At 41.6% G+C, this 27,533-nt stretch overlaps 1 protein-coding gene across 3 annotated transcripts in view; it reads right to left on the bottom strand.

The window, feature by feature from the left end:
- TACR1 (tachykinin receptor 1) overlaps window positions 1–27,533 on the bottom strand; it is a 217,175-nt gene that overhangs the window by 15,989 nt on the left and 173,653 nt on the right. For all 3 annotated transcript variants that reach the window (XM_066593021.1, XM_066593020.1, XM_066593019.1), the window contains exons 3-4: window positions 5,048–5,198; window positions 3,015–3,205 (exon numbers count right to left, since the gene is read on the bottom strand). In XM_066593021.1, the coding sequence (XP_066449118.1) occupies window positions 3,015–3,205; window positions 5,048–5,198 (342 nt within the window). The remainder of the gene's footprint in view (window positions 1–3,014; window positions 3,206–5,047; window positions 5,199–27,533) is intronic.

Raw genomic sequence — 27,533 nt, 5'->3', positions numbered from 1 at the left:
ATGTTCTTTCAGTATACAAGCAAAGTTGGGGGATAGTAGAAATATTCCACCTAAATTCAGTTGAGATGAAAATTCACACCTTGACTTTACACTTTTTGGATAATGCAAAACCAGCTCAGAGATGAACTAAAGAGTAATATAAGACAGACTGGTCATTAGGGGCCCACAGGTCCACAGCTAGAGCCTTTTATGTGCTTAACAACCAGCCTGACCTAAATTATATTATTTACATCTTAAAGCGAACCTAAGTTTTCAAAGGTCACAAACGCTATCTTTCCTCCTTAGGGAGAGCACCGGGAATAAAAAGCAAAGCCAGACTCCATACATAGATAACTGTTTCGGGGTGTTTGCCCCTCATCAGTGTGCAGCAGGATTCTGGCTTTGCTAGAGAGAGGCCTGTGATGTGGGTCTTTTCTCCTTAGGGAGATACCTAGATAGTGAGTGAGTGAGGAGACTTAAAGGCCATTCATGCATTATATATGTACATGCATGCTTTCTTGAGCTGACTGTTGTTGGCTGAATGAATATTTGACCAATATCTATTTAATGTGTATAGCCGCTCTAAGGCCAGTTTAAGATAAGGCACAAAAATGCACCTGTAATATGCTGATCTGAAAATGGCTTAAGACATACCAAATCATGGTAACAATTGTCAAGTAAGAGACTTATGAACGATTAAAGGGGTTGTCCAGGACTTTTACTATTGATGATCTATCCTCCGGATAGGTCAACAACAGTTGATCCTCACTATTCAGCTGATCGCTGGGCCCACTGCCAGTATGGACAGCACTGTAAGTAGATAGCATTGTTTGTGTTGCAGTGGCCTAATTTGGTACTACAGGTACAGCTCCTATTGCTGTGTTTGCAGTATGAAACCGGGCTGCTAAAACATTGATAGAGCTATCTGCCTCCAGAACTGTCTGTACTGACAGTGGGTCAGGGATGAGCTGATTGTTTTGAGTCCCACTTGATGGACTACCTATCCTAAGTATATGTCATCAGTAGGAAAAGTCCAGAACAGTCCTTTTAACTAGTAGCAGAGACATAACTTTGTAAAATCTGTAGCAGTCCACCACACACACCCCTACCATGTATCATGCAACTATGCCAGGGGCATAGCTGTAGTGGTTGTAGAGGTATCAGTCAAATACAGGACCTGCTGACCACTCCACATAAGGCAAATTGTATATTGGGGCCCAGGAGATTCAAGATATGCCTGAATATACTGTACGGAAGCCTTCTTTTGTGACAGAGAGATATTCGAACTCTTTTAGGCACTATAGCTGGGTGCAACGGCTACCTATGTACCCCCTATGGCTACATCCCTAACAAGTACTAGTTGAAGCTGTATAGTGTAAAAAAAATATTTAATATGTAAAAGGAAATTTGCCAAGAGAAAAGCACCCCACTGAATAATTCAAGTTTTTATTTGGCTTCTACATATGTTAATTTTAACCCTTTCCAATCTACTGTCTGAGCTCTAAAGACATTGTGATTTAAGGCTGTACAGCTCCCATGTTGGAAGACATCAGTCTGGGTTCTCTTACTGTATATTGCCAGCCTCTCTGCTGTCGGAGCCTATCCAACGTGTCACCTCATGCAGTACTGGCTTTAGCCAGCATATAGCACCGTTGTATAACGGCAGAAAAACAGTAAGCCCCCTAGAAAAACCAGGATACAAATTGGATTGGAAAGGGTTAAAATATCGAGGGAACATTAGTTGCATCGAAGTGTAAAATCAAAACCCAAAGTTAGAATAAAGTTCCAAAAAAGTCTTCAGAATCGGTTTAAAGTTTTGTAGAAATGATAATATGATAAGAACAGCTTCTACAAGAAACCATCATCAAGGCGTGCCGTAACAGATGATACAATGCTAACTGTATTTTCTCTATGGCAGCAGGTGCCCAGCAGCACCAATTACATTTTCATATCCCCGGACTCATAAAGAAACTGTTTATATTGTGTATAAAATGCCTGTGCAATGCCATCCCTTTTATTTCTTACATTAGCTTACAACTGCTCCCTGCTCAGACAATATACTCGCTACAGACCATTATTACAGTATAGTATTGTGCTCTGTGTGATGTTAAACTGCAGAGAATCACTCATTCTCTGCCCACTGCTATACGTGCTATGCTTTTATATTAGCTTTGTTTCTTATTTTGGCTTTATTATGCCTCCCAATGTTCAAGGCTCTTGAAAAATTGTATGAAATTGTGAAAAATCATCCAGAAACTATGTTACTCCTTTCTACGAGCTATTCGAGCTCAACCACATGGTATAGAAGAACCAGATTAAAGGGAACCGGCCATCAACCATAAACTAAGTTATGGTGCTTGTAGTTTTAGGACATGGAGTTTGGAGAGTCTCTTTTCATGTTCACCCAGTCCCCCGTTCCTGCGGCGAAGTCAGTGTCAACTTGACTCTTTTCAGTAGGCTGTGCGCACACTTCCATAGAGATGAATGGAAATGAGAACATGGCCTTCTGAAAAGTGTCAAGTTTACTATTCGTGTGCTGACTTTGCCGGGGGACACTGCAAGAACAGGTTACCAGGCAGAGGCGTAACTTGAAGCTCCTGGGCCCCGATGCAAAATTTGTAACAGGGCGCCCAACTATAATGCTTTACTTATAGTACTGGGTTCCTTATATGGAGAAGAAAGGCCTTATGGGCCCCTCAAGGCTCCTGGGCCCGGGTGCGACCGCATCCCCTGCATCCTCTATAGTTACGCCTCTGTTACCAGGTGAGTATGAGACACAGCTTCCTGGACTCTACATCACCTAAAGTATAAGCACCATAACTTAGTTTATGATGCTTATAGTTAATGACAGGATCCATCAAATGATTTGTCAGGTTTTCGGACAAGTCAGAAAAACTGCCTGAAACTGTCTAAAAACTCATGATAAACGTGGCACAAAGAATGTAACAGAGCTTCCTGGTGCAATTTTGACTAGTAAATTTGCTCCATCGTATATTCTTGTACTCAAGTCATTGGAGTTGGCACTGTGCACTCACCTGTCATTCAGACAACAGTAAATGATGGGGTTGTACATGGTGGAGCTCATTGCCAGCCACATAATGGCCAGGTAAAGCTGCTGGTAGAACTTCTGGTTTGTGTAACTGAGGGTCTGTAGCAGAAAGTAGATGTGATACGGAAGCCAGCATATCGCAAATGTGCAAACTACCACGATCATCATCTTCACGACCTGCGGAGCATAGAACAGAGCAATCAGTCAGATGCCAGGTCAATCGTTTAACCCCTTGAAAGCAAAAGTCTAAGATTCAATAGGTTAAAACATTGGTCTACAATATAGTTCTCCAAATGTTGTAATACTACAAGCCCGAGTGTGCCATAAAGCTTGAGGGACCTTTCACATGGAACAGAATAGGCTGCATGAAACATCGTAAGTCGCGGTAAATTCTGCACCAAAATCCGCAGGGCAACAGATGCATAAAAAACAGCATCATTCCGCTGGAAAAAGAACACATCTGGAACTCATAAGGCAAATTAGCACATTTGTGAACCTCCCATAGGTCTCTATGGGGCTCTTTGGTGAACAAAATAGAGTATGTCCTAAGTGAAAATAAACCATTGAAATAAGTGGGTTCTGTTCTCCATATACTGCGTGCAGTTTTTCAACCCGCAAAGGCGCGCAAATATGTTTGTGTGAAGCAGCCCTCAAGGTATATATATATTCCAAAACACATAACAGAATGTTATCTTCATCTGCTTAGTAGTTAGTATTTACCCCGTTTTAGCTTGAAGGTTTTCAGGCCCTCAGGCTGACCGCGAGTCAAATGGCTTGAATAGCAGCAACAAAGGAGAAAAGTCAGCTCCTTAAAAACACTTCATTTATTACGAAAAATCCATGAAATGATAAATGTAGGTACTGTGTAACATGATGTCACATGGTAGCTACTAGAGATGAGCGAACGTACTCGTTTAGGGCAATTTCGCACTCAAACACCGCTTTTTTCGAGTAACTGACTACTCGGGCGAAAAGATTCGGGGAGCGCTGGGGTTGAGCGGGGGGGTTGCAGAGGGGAGTGGGGGGGGAGAGTGAGAGAGACCCCCTGTTCCCCACTGCTACTTCCCGCTCCACCACGCCGCCTCCCTGGCGCCCCCCGAATCTTTTCGCCCGAGTAGTCAGTTACCCGGAAAAAGCGGTGTCTGAGTGCGAAATCGCCCTAAACGAGTCCGTTCGCTCATCTCTAGTAGCTACCATTTATAATTTTATGGATTTTTTATAATAAAAGAAGTGTTTTTAAGTAGCCGGGTTTTTTTCTCCTTTGTCAAGGCACATTATTCATTTAGATGAAGTTTGTGCAAATGGATTGTGTGTAAATAGAAAAATATGCATTTTTTTCTCCTAAAACAGCGCCCCCTTGTCCATGGGATGTATCTGCTTTTGTAGTTCAACTCCATTCAAGTAAAATGATGTGCACTGCGATATCAGACTCAACAGATAGACAAGAGGGGGGAAAAAAAAGTTAATCCTGTTTTAGTAACACCCCTTTACCATTGCCCTCCACTCATCACATATATTCTAGCCTCTTTGGAATACATCTTGATTACGTTACCTTTTGTTGTGTCATTTGTGGATCTTATTGGGGTGCTCCATACTTAGTGCTTTCAAAAATCTTATGTGCTTTACTGTGAAGTGGCATATTTTGTGTTACAGTTTTCAACCATGTGGAAAGTACAGGTGAAGCTCATAGGGGCACATTTACAAATGGTTTTATCCCAGTTTCTGGTGTAAAAAAGTCAAATGCTTAAGGGCCAAGACAACAGAGTATGGCTGAATGCATATGGCCATTGTTGACTGGCTATGTGTATTCAGCCAAGCCGTGTGGTCTCCCCCTAAGCCAGTGACTAACAAGCATATTCCAGGCTTATAGATGCATCCATAATACGCATGAGTGTCCAGGAGGGTATCCTGACCTGAACTACAGGCATCATAGATTTCAATGATACTCCGAGTTTGGGAGTGCCTAAGGGAATGCTGTTCTAAATAACTGGCCAATGATTAGTCCTTTCTATCACTCACCTTGCGTTTTGCCACCACCTGCTCGTGGTAGCGGTCTGATGAATCTCCAGGGATTTCACTGGCCCAAAGAGTCATCCCAATGAAGGTGTATGCACACCCTATTACCAGCAAAGGCAATACGTAGATGAGGCAAAAAACAGATACCTGGTACCTATGGGAATAAGATATATCACCAAGTAAAGAGGCTGAAGGATAAAGATTCTTAGATAAGGTCTATGCATAATATCATGTGAGTTACTCAGGTATACACAACATATTTTTTCGCACAGCGGTAGTGATAAGGCTTTTGGACTTTGTCAGTACAACTATGTGCGGATTATCTATGGCAAGGCATCTGAGTCATTCTGCTGCAATTTCGCAAAAAACACAACAAAATGTTGACCCCCAAAATGTGAACTCACCTTTACAGACTTAAAGGATAAATTGCCTTTTCCAAAACTTTTCAGGTCTAATCAAAGGATTAAAGGGTCACTGTCATTTCACAAAACTTCTGACACAAGTTTTCAGTATTAAGCAGTGGGGGTCCGGATGCTGAAACCACCACCAATTGCAGCAATGAAGGGGTAGAAGTGTTCAGCTGAGTTCTTTACCCCTTTAGATCGGGTTAGTTCTTCTGGGTGAGTTTGCTGCAGTGTCTATAGTCTTTTTATTAAGTCCTTATGGCCCATTTACACGCAACGATTATTGTTTGAATGAACGAATGAATGAATGAACGACTCGACAACTTTTTTGCTTTCAAATGCTGAGCGTTTAAACGTAAAGATAATTGTTGGACATTTCTTTGCAATTTCCCTTATCAGCTATGTAAACACTGTACATGTTGTTTGCTCAGGTGGGCGTGTGTATATGAGAAGAATCTCTAGGTGGGAGGTTTTTAATTAGTGCCAAGAAAAGTCTTTGTCTTCTGTGGCATGAGTCATTGTGTTTAGCTGGTCAAACAATCACCCCTCCCCTCAATTCATTTGAAAGGCTGAACTACTGCTGTTTAACCCTTTCTAATCCACTGTCTGACGTCTAAAGACATTATGATTTAAGGCTGTACAGCTCCGATGCTGCAATACGCCCGTCGGGGTTCTCTTACTGTATATTGGCAGCCACTCTGCTGTTGGAGCTTATCCGTGTCACCTCATGCAGTACTGGTTTTAGCCAGCAGATAGCGCCATTGTATAACAGTAGAAAAAGAGTAAGCCCCCTAGGAAAACCAGGATACAAATTGGATTGGAAAGGGTTAAACCTAACGACAAGCGAACGAGCTAACAACTATTTTTATGCAGGCTGAAACTCAGCGATAAATGACAAGTGAACGAATAGTGCATGATGGCTTTGCATTTACACGTAACGAGTATCGCTCGTTTTCACTCGTTTGAAGAAATTTTGAGCGATAATTGTTGCATGTAAATGGGCCTCCACACCGCTTTGATAAGAACTCAACCACCTTCAGTGATCAGTAGGTATCTCCTCAGCAACTGCAGCCCTGCAGAACAAGACTAGTGACATGTAAAAAGTGTTGGGAAATAACAATGACCCTTTAATCCCTGTGCTTGAACCTTGAGTAGGTTTACAATTGAAAATGGATATATTGTTGAAAGTTATGCTAATTGCACTGTTCACACAGAATGATTAACTCTGCAGAAGGTAGTTAGAAAAGTAACTCTTCTCACCCTCACAGCACAATAGTGGTATAAATCAGTTGTCCAGCACACTACTGGAGTTGGCAAGCAACTTCAGAGACTTCTTGTGCGGGAACCACTAAGAGCATCTACTGATTGATTATTTTACTGGGAGAGGGACATCCAACACACTCGTCTGATAAATACACAGTTTAATTCTGCAGGGTGCGATCTGATGAATACATGGACAATGTGTTACTACGAGATATAAACAGTTTAAAGTTTGAGGTTTATTCTAGAGGAACGAAAGATGACCAAACAACTTAAAGAGTAATGTCATGTCTTAAAGGCAGTAGGACTGACTTACTATAATCGCTTTTTATTTTTACACACTCACCCCTGTTCACCTTTTATTAGATCTGACTCCCAGTGCTGTGAATCTGTCAAAATGGAATTAGGGGTTAAACAACCATTGTTTGCAAACTATCTGATGAAGGTCCCTGTCAGGGCAGAAACGTGTAATTAATTCAGAATAAACAGAAGTTTCTTCTTCATCTCTCTGCAGCATTCCTTCCTTCTGTATCAGTGGTGCCCAGGATTCTTAGTTGTTTAACCCTTAATTACAATTGCACGGATGTCAACCCTACCTGTTCATTTCAGGGAGGCAGCAGCTGATGCACTCATTGACAAATAAATAATGCACCCGGATAGAAATGTCAGATTGCTGTAAAATTCTGCATGCAGCCATGTCTAAGGTGAATATGTAAATGGTTACAGTTGTGGTCTGATTACACACTTGGTTTTGCCACCAGAGGCTGTTGAAGTGTTCCCTGTTGCCTTATAAAAAGGCTCTCAGAGGCTACCCTTTGTGTATTGTACCTCTTATTAAGATATCGTTGACCAATAGACGTCTCTATGATGCTTTCCAAGACATTTTGCCCAGTTAACAGACTTTGAGAAGGGGTGCATCATTGGAATGAGAAAAGCAGGATGGCCATTTCAATTAATTGCTCCACCATCTAGGCTGTTCTGAACAAATGGACCTAGATAAGCTGGGGGCTTTGGCAGAAAAATGCCAAATGAAGTTCAATGTTGATAAATGTAAGGTTATGCACATGGGCAGGAGAAACGGATGTCACTAATATACACTAAATGGGTTACTGCTAGGAAAAAGTGAGATGGCAAAAAAGCGTGGGGTACTAGTGGATTGTAGATTAAACTGGAGTACCCAATGCCAGTCAGCTGCTGCAAAAGTTAATAAAGTCTTGGGGTGCATTAAAAGAGGTATAGGGGCGAGGGATGAGAACATTATTCTCCCACTATATAAGGCACTAGTCAGCCCCCACATGGAATACAGCGCACAGTTCTGGTCACCAGTGCTCAGTAAAGGTGTTACAGTGCTGGAGGGGGTTCAAAGAAGGGCAACTAAACTAATACATGGAATGACGGGACTGGAATACCCAGAGAGGCTATCAAAATTGGGATTATTTGCCCTGGAAAAAAGACGGCTAAGGGGTGATCAAATAAATATTTATAAATACATGAAGGAACGATACAAGGATCTCTCCTATGATTTGTTTATACCCAGGACTGCGACTGTAACAAGAGGGCATCCACTACGTCTAGAAGAAAGCAGGTTTCATCGCCAGCACAGAGAAGGGTTCTTTACTGTAAGAGCAGTGAGACTGTGGAACTCTCTGGCTGAGGATGTGGTGATGGCAAAATCCATAGAGGAGTTTAAAAGGAGACTTGATGTCTTCTAGAGCGGAAGGATATAAATCTTAGGCCAATTGTTAATCCGGGTATACAGGCAGGTAGGAACTATTAGGGGTTGATCCAGGGATTAGTCTGATTGCCATTAGGGAGTCGGGAAGGAATTTTCCCCCAAATTGGATAATTGGCTCCTGTCTCTTGTTTTTTTTTTTGCCTTCCTCTGGATCAACAACATAGGAGGATAAACAGGCTGAACTAGATGGACATTGTCTTCATTCGACCTTACATACTATATTACTATGTTACTGTTGCCTTGCAGTGCTGAAGTCCTAGGTTCAAATCTCATCAATGACAACATTTGTATGGCCTTGAAAAATTCCAAGCAGATTTTGCCCTTGGTCACATTTGGAGCTAGAACTCCAGCTTTGCAAGGCAACAGTACTAATGATTGAGCCACTATGCTGCTTTCTTCTCCACGAAAGAAGAAAGAAACACAAAGAGAACATACAAACTTCATGCAGATGTTGTCTTTGAATAGATTTGTTGTAGATTGGAACCTAGAACCCCAGTGCTGCAAGGCAACAGTGCTAGCCACCATGCTTCTCTTTCATTTTTCTTTATCCTCCTTCTTTCTCTTCCTCCTCCTCCAGAGGAGAAGAAAAAGGAGAAGCAGGAGGAGAAAGAATAATATTATCTTCTCATTCTCCTCTTCCTCCACTGGTGGCTCAGTCATTAGCACTGTTGCCTTGCAGCACTGGGGTCCTCGGATCAACCGGAATCAAGGATAGCATCTGCATGGAGTTTGTATGTTCTCTTTGTCTTTCTTCTTTTTCTTCTCCTTTCCCCCTCTGGAGAAGGAAGAGCAAGCATGGTAGCTCAGTCATTGGCAGTGTTCTTTGCAGTGCTAGGTTCAAATCTGACCAAGGCCAAGATCGGCATGGAGTTTTTCGAAGTCTTGGTGAGGTTGGAGCAGTACTGCAAGACAACAGTGCTAACCAATGAACCCCATTCATTGAAGAGACATCATTACCAAACAAGTGTCCTAAGGGGAGTAGAAAAACCTCCTGTGTTGCTCAGGAAAGAAAGCTAGAAGTGAAAAGCAGATTGCTTTTCGGTTAACATCTGTCCTCCATTGGCTACAATGCAAAAAGAAAAAGAAAAACAGATCCATTTTTATAACCAGAAAGCAGTCTGTATTTTTGTTCCGGAGTGAAGAACAGGATGGAGAGGGAAGATACAGAAACAGATTGAAACTGAAGGTCTTCAGTTTCAATACATTTCTATGGGCTTCAAAACTGAAACATCTTCTTTGCGTTTTGCTATGATGGAACAGTAAAACGGAAATGAATACGATAGGGGGAAAAGACTCTTATGCCATCTATTCATTTTGGTTGAAACATTATTGAAAGCTCTCTTCTCAGATTTTCCTCCATGGTAGTGGATTCAAGATTCATGTTACTTGCTGCAAAATTCAGATAACTCCTAAGGCCTCAGTCACATGGGCGCATCGGCGCCCGTGTTACTGCAGGAAGGAGACGGACGTACCTGAAGACAGCCGTCTCTCTGCAGTGCCGGAGGAAAGAACATGTGACCGGCTCCATTGCCGGTGATGTGTTCTTTCAGCAGCGCTGCAGAGAGACGGCCATCTTCAGGTACGGCCGGTGTACGGGTGCCGATGCGCCTGTGTGACCGAGGCCTAAGAGTGCGTTCACATGTAGCCGATAGTCTGCGGATTTTGTAGCAATTTTGCAGCAAATTTCAACATCTTAAGGGCTCATTTGCAAGGGCGTATTTGCGTGCGCAAATTATGTGCATGCAATATGCGGAGAATAGAACCCATTGATGTTAATGTGTTCACTCACACTTCCATTTCACGCAGATAGAAGAAAACGGAGCATGCTCTACTTTTGTGTACATTTGCCCACCAAGGTCCCCATGGAAGTCTTTGGGGGTGCACAAATACATGCGAAATACGCAAAACCCTGCACAATTCCGCTGGAGGAACGACGCACCTTGAACTCATTAGGCTAAACAGCCATTTAAATTGGGGCTTATATGTCTGTCTCATGCAAATGGACATGCCCTGTAAGTGCAAAAATTACAGTGAAATACGTTGATATTCGTGCAAAAAAAAAAATTCTTGGCGAAAATACATTGAGCTGAGTCGTGCACTTCTGTGAAGGAGCGCTAAGTTGAATTCGATTGAAATCTGTGGTACATCTGCAAAAAATCTGCAACAAAATCAGCACCAAATCAGCTATGTGTGAATGCACTCTCAGGGCTCCTGCACACTTGAGTTTTTCTTGCGTGTTTTTTTCACGCGATTGTCAATGGGACTTTCTAACGATAAAAACGCATCACAAGTTTGTGCTTTACTATTTTTGTGCGATGCGTTTTTAACGTTAGAAAGTCCCATTGACAATCACGTGAAAAAAATGCAGCGATATCGCGTGAAAAAAACGCAAGTGTGTACGAGCCCTAAAGGTCGAAATGCCTTGACTTTCCCATTCTGGAAATGGTCCTGACATTGCTGAACATAAGTCTTCCCTAAACTTTCTTTTTGTCCTCAGAGGTATAATTTGAAGCTCCTGGACCCCTATTGCAAAATCTGTGACAGCCCCCTACCTGCCATATAGCATTTATAATATTGGTGCAACTCATTTGGCAGAGGCAACTTTGGAGCTCTGTAGGGCTTGAGTGTGACTGCTACCTATGCACGTCTAAAGCTCAGCTTTAGTTTGTTCCAAAACCTGTCATCCTATGCCACACCTTTGCTATCAGCCTGATGAAGGTCTTCCGCCTGAAACGTTGCCATTATTAAAGGGGTTGTCCCGCGCCGAAACGGGGTTTTTTTTTTTCAACCCCCCCCCCCGTTCGGCGCGAGACAACCCCGATGCAGGGACCTAAAGAAAGCTTACCGGAGCGCTTACCTTAATCCCCCCGCTCCGGTGACTTCTATACTTACCAGTGAAGATGGCCGCCGGGAACCTCTTCCTCCGTGGACCGCAGCTCTTCTGTGCGGTCCATTGCCGATTCCAGCCTCCTGATTGGCTGGAATCGGCACGTGACGGGGCGGAGCTACACGGAGCTACACGGAGCCCCATAGAGAACAGGAGAAGACCTGGACTGCGCAAGCGCGGCTAATTTGGCCATCGGAGGGCGAAAATTAGTCGGCTCCATGGGAACGAGGACGCTAGCAACGGAGCAGGTAAGTATAAAACTTTTTATAACTTCTGTATGGCTCATAATTAATGCACAATGTACATTACAAAGTGCATTATTATGGCCATGCAGAAGTGTATAGACCCACTTGCTGCCGCGGGACAACCCCTTTAAGGATTAGAGATGAGCGAGCATTGCCTTTAGCGAGTATCTCCCCCGCTCGAGACAGAAGGTTCGGGTGCCGGCGCGGGGGATCGGGGAGTAGCGGCTGTCAGCAGGAGGGAGCGAGGGGGAGAGGGGGAGAGAGATCTCCCCTCCGTTCCGATCCGCTCTCCCCCGCAGCTCCGTGCCCGCTGCCAGCACCCGAACCTTTTGTCTCGAGCGGGGGAGATACTCGCTAAAGGCAATGCTCGCTCGAGCAATTACCTTTAGCGAGTATACTCGCTCATCTATATTAAGGATTCATCACAGTGGTGTTTTGTGTGACATGGAACAATAAAAGTATATGTTAAGACGTTCATCTACAACATGGAGTGCTGGCCCTTAATTTCTCTATTGTATCTTCATCATCAACGAAAGTGGCAATGGGCAGCTTAAATTAGAGTTTTCAGCTTTTCTTCTGAATATACTTCTGCTCCCATGTGTACACCCTTCGAAGGATTCTGTATTAGATAACATATTGTAGAAGGACTATTGGAACTCAATGAATCACATAAAACTCATTCCTAGAGGTAAACGTGGCCACCGAGGCGCGATTGGACAGAGATGTATTGGCAGTTAAGAGGCAGGACATTGGTACTGGAACTATGAATTTGCAATGAACTCACCCACCACCAGTCTCACAAGATAAATGTACCTCTTGAGGCTATAAAGACAAGGACGTGGGAACAATCTGGATTGCACAAAGCAGCTGCTTCTATTATCATTGTACTGTCTATCCTTGTATGTTCTCATTACTCCCACAATCATTTGGGGAAGTCTCAATATACTGATGTAGACAGTGAAGAATAGTGTATAATGGAAATTGCAGGTTACGACGGGGTTTTAAAAAATTTCTGGCCAACTTGTCTCATATAAGGAACCCCACAAGCCAAACTATGGCTGTGATATTGGTAGACTAGTACTTACTATGAACTTGCAAAGGACTGAATATTTCTTTGTGAAAGGTTAGTACGAATGGGTGTGAACCTGGACGGTTTGGAACGTCTCTGAAATTGACGTACTTGTCACAACATGTATCTTTCTCTACGTATTTGAGCACTGATATGTAAATATATAACAAACAAGCCTAATTTTGTAAAAAGTAATTGCACTTTTGCAAAACTTTAGACATATCATAGTGACCGATCAAAGGTTTTGATTGTACAGTTTGGGTGTTAAGACGCCAACCAAGGGGCAGAGGTGTTCACTACCTTTAATTGTGATCATTACTCCTTCTCCGCAGCTGAAGACCAGCTCCTAGACTGCCAAGAAGAGATAAGAAGTAATGATAAAGGTCAGAGGCGTAACTTGAAGCTCCCGGGCCCTGATGCAAAACTTGTAACAGAGCCCGCAACTATAATGCTTTACTCATAGTACTGTGCTCCCTATATGGAGAAGAGACGCCTTATGGGCCCCCTAAGGCTCCTGGGCCTGGGTGCAACCGCATCCCCTGCATCCTCTATAGTTACGCCACTGATAAAGGTCAAGGTGACACAGTGCATCTTCATTTCGGTGATCAGTGTTGGTCTCAGTACCCGGACTTCCGCTGAACACAACTCCTGATAGGCTGCTATGATATGTCAAAAGTTTTGCAAAAATAGAATTACCCTTTTTAGTACATGCACATGTAACATATTACATGCGGATTATTAGAAATTTCATCTATAAACTTTGAGTATTTTCCATGCATACATTTAAATGCAGAATGGATTATGAAATTGGCAAAAACTGCAATGCATAAGATGAAATCTGTGGCAAATCCGTGACAAAAACCACATGTTGCCAATTTTGGTGTGGATTTTCTCCGTCCCATGTACCCTTAATGAATAAGTTTTTGTAAGAAACTAGCTTAAAAAGTTACAACTCATAGTGCATATTTGCATAAAAATTTGTGACTTTTCTCAGCACTTGGCAAGTCTGAAATGCGCAATAGGAAAATAGGCATGGTCTTCAAGAAGATTCATGGCTTATTCACATGCTGCAAGGGGGAAAAAAAAATCACAGTACGTTCTATCTTTGAGCATTTCGGCTTCGTCCATTGTTTTCAAAAGGGCCTTAAAAGAAGTCACATGGCACTCACATGCCGTGTGATGTGCATGCAAGTGCGCTGCAATGTTTCCCATTGAAGTCAATGGGAAACACTTGCGATCCTAACACACGCGTGAGGATTGCAGTTTCACAGAAGCGATGCGATTTTTAATCAAAAATGCTTCACATCGCTGTGAAAATTGCATGTTGGCAAGTGCGATATCAGACCGAGTTTCTCAGCTCGATATCGTGCTTGCTTGATAAAGCAGAATGGAGAAACAGAGTCTAACTTTCCTTGTTCTTCATGAACTCCTTCTTGTAAATACATCATCCTCATGTTATATTGTGTTATTGATAGCAGAAATCGCTTTGTTTTACTACTTCTATTTCTCATAAAAGTTACTAAAGAGCCGTCCTCCATGTTATGCCTTATGTCTTCACTTAAAACACTTCCACTTTCATTGACTGATTTAGTCACTTGGTGAGTTCTATGTATGTACATATGTGTCTGTGTGTCGCCCTATGATTTCTTATGTTGGCCATAGATAAAGAAGACGACCATGGACTAAAAATCCTAAAAATGTAGACTGATCAATGTGAAACATAACATTAATGGCTACACAGTTCACAGGATTCTAATTCAATTCACGACAGTGGTCTGGATATGAGAGGAATACATGTTTACCAGTAGAGAAGATCATCATTTATATGTGTGGTTCAATAATAATGAGAAAATTCTTCAGTATGACCTTTAGATTTTCCAATCAATGCTCTAAATTGTAAATGGTTGGAATAAATTGTTAAAATTGGATGTATCATGCAATAGCCAACATGTATAAATAGATGCCACCTGGGAAAATCAAAATATCTCTATTCTGTTATGGTAGAGCTAACTTTCCATGTTTGTGTGTTGCTGAGTCTGGATAGGGAATAGATGATCTCCGATAGGTCAGTGGGTTATGTGGCCAATTATTATTTATCGGGGCTGTGATAAGAAGGTGGTTGTTATAGAAGGGAGATATATCTCTCCCAGTTTCGTCTCCTGTGTGGAGTAACAAGGGAAGAGTCTACCTGCTGGCTGAGTAATTAGGTAAGCCAGTGGGTTAATATCTAACAGTCTAGTAGTTGCTCTACCTGAGGAACAGGTACGTGTCAGCCTCAAACACACGCATTGTGAGTAAGGTTGCCAAGTGTAATTTTGTAGCTGGCAGGAAAAAGCGTTCTAACTGGTAGTGAGAGTTCACTGTATATTAGTTATTATTGATGAAGGAATGACATGTCCTTTGACCCCCAGCAAAGGCGATCTGAAGATCACCCCCTCACAATTGGTGTTTCAGATGCGGGCGACATGGTAAAGCATTTAAAATGGAGGGCGTGTTAAAGGCTCTGGTGACATGCTACTCAGCAGGCTGCAACTCGTCCCCACAAAGGCAATCCAAAAAGTCAATCCCATCACAGGGCTACCTAAAGACTAAGTTCAGCGTGAAACAACACATGACTTTTGGAACATATATATCATGTCATGAAACATGATTACGATTATTTTCCTTGAAGTGGTTATCCATAGATTAGGTGATAAACATAGGATCTCATAGCCAATAAAATGGGAGCCATGAGCCCTTTTTTCCGGAGGAGTTAGGAAGGAGTGGTGGTCATGCACAGAAATAGCAAACTTTGACTTAAAACGTTAAGATAACTTTGTTACCCACAGTTAATTAGTCCTTTTAATTGCTTTTCAATAGCGTGAGAGAACTTCACCATCAAGTTAAATTTTGCTACATCTGTACATGCAATTCTGCTTCATTCAAAGCTTATAGAATATCATAGTTATGCATAGTGTGTGGCCAGCTATGGCAGTCTCATAGTCATTAAAAGACTTTTACAACTAAAGAGATCTATTCCTCGTCCTCTAGGTTGGGAATAAATGGCTGATTGCTTTGGGTCCAACATCTGGGACCCCCAGCAATACTACGAATGACACACCCCAAATGCACAATGTGACTGGAGTGATCGTATGAATGCTCAACTGCCTCTCCATTTGTTTCCACAGAAGAGGCAGCATCGATCTCCATCTGTCCCACATAAGTGAATAGAGTGGTAGTTAAGTATGCGCATGGCAACCTCTTTCATTTGGGGCATTGGAGGTATACACTTCTTGGGGTCACTGGGGGTCTCAGCAGTCACACCCCAAGCAATCAGACAATTATCCCATATTGTGTAGATAGGAGATTTTAATGGTAAAACCCCTTTAGATAGAGTGGCAGGTTGCATCTATGACCACTACTCCATTTAACTGTTCCAGAAAAGGGGATCAGAGCCCTCTTTATAGTGATTGTTGGGGATTCTGGTGGTGGGCCCTCCAGAGACTATACATTTATCAGCTATACTTAGAAATGTGAACTATTTTTCAGGGAAATAGGGTGGAGGATATATATGTGCATGAACTGGGGATGGAACAGAGATCAGTAGATCATACCAAAAAATGGTAATGTGCATAGAGTGAGGTTTTTTTTTTTTATGCTATCATGCTGAGGAGGAGAGTAGCTTTAAAGCTCTTAGAGAACATTCATACAGGTGCAGTAATGGCGCAACATACAGTAGACCTGCAGCACTTTGGGAAAATTGCATGCGAATTTGAGGTGCGTTCAAGTTCTAAGGTCTTCTAATTTTTTTTCTAAAAAGCTACTTATCCCAGAAAGCTGTAAGTATTGTCACTTCCCAACATAATCTCCCTCTTGACATACACATTTTTCGCAACGTTGATGCCATGATTGAATGGCTGGTGTGAACGCTTTTTTTGGGGGTCTATTTTGCCCACTGGAAAATGGCTTATGCAAGAATAGCGCTACTGAAAAATCTGCAAAGCCAAAAATCACTGGGTGCAAGTGGGGAGCATGAGGAACTACTTCAAAGTTGCCATGAAGAAATTCCTGAATAAGGACCATCCAATTAGCACAAGTCTTATCTTAATGGATTCACAGCACCCACTTGGAGGAAACTTTTTGCATCTTCACGTCTTCAAGCAGGATGGTGAGCACAGATCTTACGGAAATGCCAAATTTGTAGGCAATTTCTTCCACAGTCAATTGGCGGTCCTACATAACCACCTGAGCAATCATGTTGTTGGACCAGCTGGTGCATAGCTGAGGCTCCTTTGGTTTGTTCTCACACGACATTCGGCCCTCCTTGAACCATCGCACCCATGAATGCACATTTTCCACATCCATGATACGCCGCATGTCTCACTCAAAAGATGATGAATGTTGATGAGTGTCATTCCACGCAACTTAAGAAAAATGATTATTACATGCTGTTTTTGGAACGTAAGTATTGAAACCGCTTCTGACTCCAGCCGCTGCCACGTGGGTTCAGAGCACTGGACAATGCTGCCATCTGTCTCACTCATCCCCGAAGAATGCCTACTTCTTCTAAAAGATGTCCCATGTCTATATCTGCGCCCGAGAAAAAAATTAGAAGACCGTAGAACTTGAAAGTACCTAGTTTTTGCCATGGAACTCAACTGAGGGTAAAGCTGCGAGGAAAAACACTCTTTACCGCACAGTTTTTACCTTATATTTTTTTAGGTTGGGGGTTCATTCTACATATAGCTCAAAAATGTGCAAAACAAGTATAAACAGACTACTTTGTTATTGGCCCAACCGATGAGCTTTTTTCTATTAATGCAAATAAATTCCATGTTTTCTGATGGGATTTACTACTTATAGAAGTTGTGTAAATGTGGCTTAGATAATTCCCTCTATATACAAAGTACAGTATCAGCAGCAGACATAACGTCTGTTTGCTAAATAATATTAACACACGGAATATATAAAAAGAGACATTTCCTGTAATCAGTAAAGTCTAGTTCACTTTTGAATCGCCTACCTGCTCCATCCACGTTGTGAATAAGTAAACACGTGGCCATGAAAGATATTGAGGTCACTGAACTAATTTGCTTAAAATTACCCAGAGTCCTTATCAGCAGCTTAAGCCGCCGTCTTGACAAGTGGAAAAAGAATGTTGGATTCTTCATGTAAATCCCAAACACCCAGCTGTCTTTGCTTTATGGAAGCAGCCACTGGGAATGGCTGTGAAGTTTTCATGGGTGATTTAAACATTTACTGATCAGCTTTCCCCGCAGTTTCCTTGAGAGGTCTCTGGCTGCCTACACAATGGAGGGAACTTACACAGGAGACTCAGGGAAGGCAGCCGGAGGCACCTCTCTCCTCACCCGTCATTAGTCTGTGGAAATATATACAGAGCTGATAAATATTCCAGCTCTGCTGCGGTGACTCTCCAGAGGACAGATAGCTTTGCATTCCATTATCATCAATTAAAGGTCCCCAAATTTCTTAGGAGGTTGTGAAAAAAAACCATTATTAACGTTAATCATCTGCTGTGTTTGTGAAGATGTGTGAATCACTATAATATTCACTGATCGCATCACTTGTCAGTTCGGGTAAAGAGGAATAAAAAAACAGGTAATAGAAAAAAAAATGGAAATTTTCTTTCACAGTATTTTATCATGATCAGGTGTCTGGGTTGAATGGGAAGCCTCGTGTGGTTTGGCACTTGAAGCTTGTGACCATTGCGAATCTTATTTGCTTGACTGTATTATGTGGACATTGTATAGCATTCTTATCAGATTACTTTATGTATCGAGCTGTTACTTGGTCTAGGTATTATGTGAGTACTGTATGATGGCATCATTGCTGTTCTGTTTTGCATTCCTGCCCCAGGATATATATATATATTTACATCCTGGGTAGGAAGTGGATCATGCAAAATGGCATATATTTATGCTATATGAATGGTGCAGGCTCGGGAGATGTGACTGAGAGCTTCAATAGCAGGAATCGGTGAGAGCGTGCCGATCTCTGATCTTAACCCCTTATATGGCATGATCAATGTTGATGGTAGCATATATGGGGTTAACAGAGGGAGGGAATTACCTATGTGACATCATCAGCCCTTTGCCATAGCCTCTGGATCTGCCATGGCTTTCAGTGGAAATAAATGGAAATAATACACTTTATCATACCCATTATCTAATAATATCTAAGTGAGAAACCTAATGCCAAAGAGAGTAAAACTAATCCTAAACCGTTCTTCAATTATATAAATAGTAAAAAGATTAATACTGAAAGTGTGTCCCCCTTAATAAATAATGTAGGAAAAATTGTAAAGGGTGATGACGAGAAAGAAAATCTATTAAATTGTTTTTTTCTCCAGTGTATTCACAGCGGAAAATGAAACGTCAGATGAGATGTAGAGTAATAAAGTAAACTCTCCACTAAATGTCACTAATCTAATGGACCATTTACACGGGACGTTTATCACTCAAAATTTGTTAAATGAACTAAATTGAGTGATAATCGTTCAGTGTAAATGCAAAATAATCGTTTACTATTCGTTCACTTCTTGTTATCAGTGACTTTCAGTCAGCATAAAAAACATCACTGGGTCACAGGATTCTCATTCGGTGTAAATGCTTCCTGCACAGAACTTCACATAGAAGGTGAAGTGCTGAGTGAGAAGCCCGCGATCAAGCGGTGTTCTCTGCCTGTTTACATGCTCTGCATGAGTGCTAACAACCTTAGCGATGGTGTCGGCACTTATGCAGTCGTTTAGATGACTCTTGTCCTGTCGAAATGGGACATACATAACCCAAAAAGAAAAAGATTAAAATAGACAAATCGGCGGGTCCTGATTGCATACACCCCCGGATTCTAAGGAAATTAAGTAATGTGATATACAAATCCTAGTTTCTTAAAAAAAGAACTCTTTACTGACGGGGGTTTGTTCCATTGGATTGGCACATAGCCAGTGTGGTGCCAATTTTCAAATAGGGGTTCAAAATGTGAATCTAGAAACTACAGGCCAGTAAGTCTTACTTCCATTGTGGGTAAAATGTTTGAAGGGTTTCTAAGAGATGCTATCCTGGAGGACCTCAAGGAAAATGTCTGCATTACTCCACATGGGTTTATGAGAGATCGCTCCTGTCAAACAACCTGATCAGCTTCTATGAGGAGGTAAGTCCTAGACGGGACTGGAGAGAGTCATTGGATCTTGTGTATCTGGACTTTTCCAAAGCGTTCAATACCGTGCCGCATACAAGGCTGGTATATAAAATAAGAATGCTTGGTTTGGGTGAGAATGTCTGTAAGTGGGTATGTAACTGGCTCAGTGATAAAAAGCAGAGGGGGGTTACAAATGGTACACACACTGATTGGATCACTGTTACTAGTAGGGTACCACAGGGGGCAGTACTGGGCCCTATTCTTTTTAACATATTTATTAATGACCTGGTAGAGAGATTGTGCAGTAAAATATCAATATTTGCAGAAGACACAAAACTATGTAAAGATATTAACACAAGAGAGGACGCAAGGAGATTGCAAGAGGATCTGGATAAATTGGGTGCTTTGGTAGAAAAGTAGCAAAGGAGGTTTAACACTGATAAATGTAAGGTTCTGCACATGGGCAGGGAAATACATGTCACCATTACACACTAAATGGGAAACTACTGGGTAACACTGACATGGAAAAGGACTTGGGCATTTTAGTTAACTATAAGCCTAACTGGAACAACCAGTGTCAGGCAGCTGCTGCCAAGGCAAATAGGATCATAGGGTGCATCAAAAGAGGTCTAGGGGCAGATGATGGGAACATTGTTCTTTCTCTTTACAAGTCACTCGTCAGACCACACATGGAATATTCTGTGCAGTTCTGGGCCCCCGGTACTCAAGCAGAAGAAATCAGAGCTTGAGCAGGTTCAAAGGTGGGCGACTAAGTTAATAAATGGAATTGGCGGACTACAATACCCAAAGAGGTTATCAAAATTTTGGGTTATTCACTTTAGAGAAAAAGAGGGCTGAGGGGCAGTTTAATAACTGTGTATAAATATATTGGGGGACAATACAGAGATCGCTCCCATCATCTATTTATACCCGGGACTGTGACTGTAAAAAGGGGGCGTCCTCTGCGTCTAGAGGAAAGAAGGTTTCAACACTGACATAGAAGGGGGTTCTTTACTGTAAGAGCAGTGAAATTATGGAACTCTCTGCCTGAGGATGTGGTTATGGTGAATTCAATAAAAAAATTCAAGAGGGGCCTGGATGACTTTCTTGAGCATCACAATATTACATTTTATAGTCACTGACTACTTCAGAGGGGTCGATGATCCAGGGATTATTCCAATGGCCCGATTGGAGTAGAGAAGGAATTTTTTTCCTTAAATGAGGAAAATTGGCTTCTACAGCATTGGAATTTTTTGCCTTCCTCTGGATCAACATTGGGGAGTTAATAGGCTGAACAAGATGGGCATATGTCTTTTTTCAGCCTAACATACTATGTTACTATGTAAATGATCATAAGATCACAGGTTCAAGTCCCCTAAAATGACATTAAAAAAAAAGGTTAAAAATAAATAAAAGTAGTAAAAAAAAATACTTTAACCCCCTTTTATCCTGGCAAGCGCAATGTAAAAAAAAATGAGCCAAAGTATTTTGTACCTCATTTTGCATTCCCAAAAAACTCAATAAAAGTGATCAAAGAAGTAATATGTACTCCAAAATGGTGCCACTAAAAACTACAGCTTATCATCAAAAATAAGCCCTTACACAACTCCATTCATAGAAAAATAAAAAAGTTATGAGTCTTTGAATCGGTCGCAGCCTTTCCGTAGCTCAGTTCTACTCTAGTGAATGGGACTGAGCTGCAATATCAGGGGCACCACTGCTATGGAATGTACGGTGCTGCGCCTGGTATACAAGGAAGAGGTCACAGAACTTGCCCATTAAGACAGCTGACTAGTGGAAGTGCTGGGCGTTGGGCCCCTGTTGATCTGATATTGATGAGCATAGACCATCAATGTAAAAGACCCCTTTAAAATAGTAATCACAAATAGTTTTAGTTTGCATAATGAAGTTGTTGCTGGCTTACAGAAGGTGTGTTGTAAAGAAGATCCAGCTTCGTTCCACTCCAAGATCTCCTCAGCTTCTTAAGCACCCAACAACGATTATCCTCCATAACAACTGAAGTTTGTGTATGATTTGAAATTCGTTTTTACCATACTCACCCTAAGTCACCCCACCATTTTTTTTTACCAACTGAACCGTGCTGGTCGCCCTAACCAGAAGTGCCACCTGCCTGATGCTGCAATCATGAGGAGGGCAATTCAGCATCAGAAATGTGGTACTTCTGGAAAAGACGTTCCTGAAATATTACCGGCTACCAATAAGTCATCATGATCTGTTACACTGAACCCTACATTTCCTGTGGAACAAAATAGTTGCACATGGTCACAAGAAGATGGTAACGGGAGAGATGTGTTTGATATGCAACTATGGATAAATCTACTATCCATCTGGATGCGACTGGTCCTTTAAAGGAAATGCCATACTATATAACCAATCAATATACAGTACATACTTACCCAATGCCATACAAATAAGTGACCTATTCAAAAAAAGATACAAAATTTGCAAAATAGTAAATCCTATGGGCACCCAAGATCAGTTTTTAGTTTGAAGCCAATGATCAGGTCCCCAAGGAATCCAATGTATTAATTATAAAAACAGCAGCTGTGTATGCTTGGTACCTATCAGTATGAAAGTGAATCAGCTTTCAACACTTTAACCCTTTTAGATCTAAAATTCTGCACCGATGAATTTCCTACTTTATCTTAGTCGGAGATCAGTTTTTTCTAATATATAGCTTTTATATCTATGCATATATCTATATACATAGATATAAAAAAAAGTTAAAATATAACATTGTGGCTATCTGCATGTCCCCGTGTCAGTGGGGCCAACTGTATAGCTTTGCACCCACAGCCCTGCTAACACTATTGCTGTACTTCTTTTCTCTCTACTCACCCCATTACCCTTAGTGGAGACCACCCATTGTCAATTACATTTCATGTTATCCATTGACAGTGAGCAGTGGGGACCACCCACTTGACACATTCACAACATCAAGAGTATTCACAGCATCAAATGTTGGTCAATAAATGATCTGGAGGAGGGAATTGAGGGGAAACTGATCGAATTTGCTGACGACACAAAGCTAAGAGGGATAGCGAACACTAGGGAAGAGAATGAGTATTCAAAAAGATCTAGACAAGCTTAAACAGTGGGCAACGACTAACAAAATGGTATTTAACAGGGATTTACCCACTTCGCCCCACTTATACATTTTTAAAACTATTCCAATACATTATATGGTACATTAAATGTGGACTGGACACAGGAGCATGAATGACCCTTGGTCAAGAAATGGTTAAAAAGGTTGTTCTCTTTCAAGCAAAAATTGGGAAATGTTGGGAGATTGAATAAGACAGTACAAGTAGTATTACTTACCTACTAAATCAAGTGCTGCTCCTCCAGTTCTCCCCATCAGTTCTCCACCTTGTTTACCCAATTGCTGTGTTACATTGACAGTATGTGACCACTGTGAACAATAATTGAAGGGCTCGGGGAAGGAATAATCAAAGTCCACTCTTTTTGTATTTTTGAACAGAACCTGCTATTTTGTAGATTAATGATGTAGAATGTGCAGGTGAAGGCATATAAATGAAACATGATCATATCCCATTCCAGAATGGTACAGAGAAAATATGGTTGCTGGAAGAATAATGATTTGCAGGATCTAAACCAGTTTACACCAACAGAACACCATGATTACTATGTCAATTTACACTACCACAATCGGTCAATGTTCCAGATGATGATTAAGGAAGTGATAAAAATGTTTTATTAGTATAATTAGATAACTTTCAACCATGTCTTCAGCTTTAGAAATTAAATGTATGAGTATTCAGTAAAAACAAACTTTGATCATTCGTTCCCTGAACCCTTCAAATAGGTCAGTGATACACCCTCTTGTTTGGGCAAATGGGATATAAAGGGGTTGCCCATTTGTAAACTACTGATGGCTTATCCGCATGATAGGTCATCAATAGTAGATCAGTAGTGGTCTGCCGCCTAGGAACTCTGCCAGGCAGCATTTCTCTTGGCCACTGTGCTTGTGCACCTAGTTGATTTCAAAAGGAAACACTCAGCTCCATTCTCACTGCAGTGGACAGACATTATATGACAGGCCATTTACTTCAATTGGATTGTGGCCTGCAATATCAATCCAGGCCACTACAGTGAGAATAGTGCTGCCTGCTTTCTAAAAAATTAGCTCAGTAAATGAGCACATTGACCCAGGGAACAGCTAATCAGTGAAGGTCCAAGGTGACAGACACTAGTCTATCTACTATTGTTGACTACAGCTGGATCCAGGTTTTTGTGGGGCCTTGGACAATAGAGGCTCAGTGGGCCCCTCTTTCTACATTGGTCGTGATAGAAGGGTGCTAGCTTAGGTATTATAATAAGCCGACAGTCCCCTTTTAAATATAATTCCACCTATTTCCCCTTTTAGATATGACACATGCTTGCCCTCCTTGTATATATAGATGCCACGTTTTGCGCCTTTTACATATCGATGCCAACTCTTGCTACCTGGGGAACTATTCTGAAATTAGACTCTCAAAGCCCAATTGTTAACAATCCCTATAAAAAAGAAGATTGGGAAGCATTTAAAGAGACCAGGATGGATGAACACAGAACTTAAATACACGCTGAAAAGGAGGAAAAATATGTTTTTCAAATGGAAAGAGGGGGTATATCTAAAGAATAATATAATGCGGTCTACAGAAACTGTAGGGCAAGTGTCAGAAAAGCTAATGAATTGAGGCTTCCAGGAGAGGAAAAAGCAATAGAAAAGGAATTGGGGAGTATGTCAAAAGCAAAAGAAAAGTCATGATGCTATAGGATGTTTAAAGGATGAAAATTGCCAAAAATGATGTTGAGAAGGCCGAACATCTTCCCTGTGCTATTGGGGGAATAAAAGAATGCAGGCTATCTGTAAGCAGAGAGATGGTGAGGGAACACTTGGCTAACTTGAATGAATTCAAGTCTCAAGGTACAGATGAATTACATCCTCGGATACTAAGGGAAGCAGCAAAGGCAACTGCTGAACCACTCACCATAATCTTTGAAAATTCCTGGAGAACAGGAGAAGTCCGAGAAGATTGGAAAAGGGCAAATGTTGTCCCTATCTTCAAAAACGGGAAAAAGGTGGATCCAGGAAACTACAGGCCTGTGAGTCTGACTTCTATACTGGGAAAGATCTTTGAACAAATTATTAAACAGCATGTATGCAAGTACTTAGTTGCAAATGGAGTAATTAACCAGAGCCAGCATAAATAGTATTATATGCAGAAGCATAACTATAAGGGCTCCTTCATACACGCTATTGTTTCAGCGTCTTTAAGCGCTTGTAAAAACACCATGAATTTTAAGCTCATAGCATTTTTGGGGCCGTTTTTCTTTTTTTTACGTTTGTAACTTTTGTTTCTAACATTTTTCAAGTTTTAAGTCGTGTTCACACAGCAGTAAAAGTATATTCGCATCTGCCACAGTCCTACCACATAATCCACAGCAGAAATTCCTGTTCGATAGAGCAAATCTGCATGTGGCCACCCAATGCTGTTTCCATGTGGAAATGCACATGTGAATTCTTTTTTTTCCACCATGCAGATTTCAAGTCCATGCTGTAATAATCCACACCATAGTGTATACACAAAATACGAAAAACATCATAAACATAAACACTAAATCCAATATGAGGATAGCAAAGGCTACAGTTGCACTCAGAACCTGGAACCAAGGGGTTTAAAAGTCATGTCTGTTCCAGATGAGGAGATACTTACTAAAGTAAATTTGACGCGTGATAGTAACACATTTTGCCTCAGAGGACAGAATTTTTACGTTATACCACTAATCATGTTTTCGTAGTTTTGCAAATGGGAAGATGGAACAATACCTCTACAGCACTACTTATTCGAAGGCAGCATTCCTACAAGTCAATATCAGACTTTTTAAACAAATTTATTCTGGCTTTGGCTCACAATTCCCAGTCACTATTACAAGGCTTATTGAAAAAGTCTGATATTGACTTGCAGGAAAGCTGTCTTCCAATAGGTGGTGCTGTAGAGGTATTGTTCCATCTTCCCATTTGCATATTTCCCAGAGGAGCGTGGATGGCCTTATAAGTCTCCTCACACCTTCTAGCAGCTCTCCCTAAGGAGAAATGATACCCTTCCTGACCATATTTTTGTTAATGTTAACATTTTCTTGGATCCCATATTATATGTTATTTTGGCTACTGCAATATATCATGTAGATATAAGCACTATGGCAGGAAGAAAGGGCTAGAGGAATACTGAATGACTATGACATGTCCTGTATGGAGCGCAAGCAATGCGGTTAGTCTGGAAAATGGAGGGAAATATGGAGCAGTGTAGAAACAGGATGATCCTGCGTCTGTTGAACAGAAGAAGTCCTCACAGCTTTTCGAGCACGGCATGCTGTGTAGCACACACACTAAGTCTCGCGCACATTATCGGATTAGCAGAAGATTACAGTAATTAACAGAAGGACCAAATTAACTAGGCTTCCAGCTGTTTTTGAAAAGAGAACAGGGTATTGAAGAGAGTAATGTGTCACAAGGATCTCTGGATGTGCAGTAACTTCTATTCCTACTGGCATAAATGGGGCAGGTTAAGTATTGTAGACAGTCTGGGTATTGTTCGGGAATTTGTGCTTGCAGGAAGCGGGAGCTGAGCTTGTAGAGTCAGTGGCATGATACATCTAATTCTGTCACCTTATGAGAAGACTTTTACTTGGCATTATGTGACGGAAATTGGGGTGATAACATAAGCATGCCACTCAACTGTCCCAGATTCAATGGTACAGTCCCGGATTTTGGATAGTTACTAGTTGTTTCAGAAGGAATGCTGAAAGGGGTAGTCCGGATACTGGACAACACCTTTTTAATAGGACCCCCTGTATGAAAATAATTAACAGAGCTATACTTACCCCTCTGCGGCCACCAGGATCCAGCACTGTAGTCCACTGCGGTCCTGGTGACTGTTGTTGCATATGATGTCATGGGAAATCACATGACCACTGCAACGAGAAGTTGCAACATCATGTTCTTGAACTTCTGGCATCATCGCACTTAGGTTGTGATCGCCGATGCCAAAACGAATGGAAACGCTGCAGCGGTCACCTGACTTCCTGTGAGATCATCTTTCACAGCAATCACTGGGATCCCAGTGGGCTACAATGCTGGATCCCAGCATCCACAGAGGGGGAAGTATAGCTCCCTGCTTAACCATTCACCTTGTTACAGTTGTTGCCCAAGGCTTGGTACAGGCTGGCAAGATGCAGTGATCTCCTCTGTTGAATAAGGCTGAGGGAGTAATCATTTTTTATTTTAAGGGACTGTTTTGCTGTTTATAGGCACTAAATGGATATCTCTGCTGCCTGGAGAACATCACACTGGGACACTATTACTATTTTGTTTACATAACTACTGAGAAGAGACACTAAGGGGGCATCATACTGTGTGTGTCAGGCACAAAGGAGGCAGGCATCCATATTGTGCATGGGGGCACTACAATGGACATTCTTTTTGTGTGGGGTCACTAATACTGTGTGTCATACAGAGAGCACTATAAAAGTATGTGGGGCACAAAGAGGTACTATTACTGTGTGGGACATTAAGAGGGCATGAACACTGTGTTACATAACGAGGGCAGTATAAAAAAATAAAAAGACACAAAGGGGTACTGTTACTGTGTATGGCACTATGGAGCGACTTTACTGTGTGTTGCACAAACAGGGCACTATAAAAATGTGTGGGACACTAAACTGTAT

The sequence above is a fragment of the Eleutherodactylus coqui genome, chromosome 2, assembly GCF_035609145.1.
Source record: "Eleutherodactylus coqui strain aEleCoq1 chromosome 2, aEleCoq1.hap1, whole genome shotgun sequence".
Taxonomy (NCBI): Eukaryota; Metazoa; Chordata; class Amphibia; order Anura; family Eleutherodactylidae; genus Eleutherodactylus; species Eleutherodactylus coqui.
This window is presented reverse-complemented; position numbering and strand designations above follow the sequence as displayed.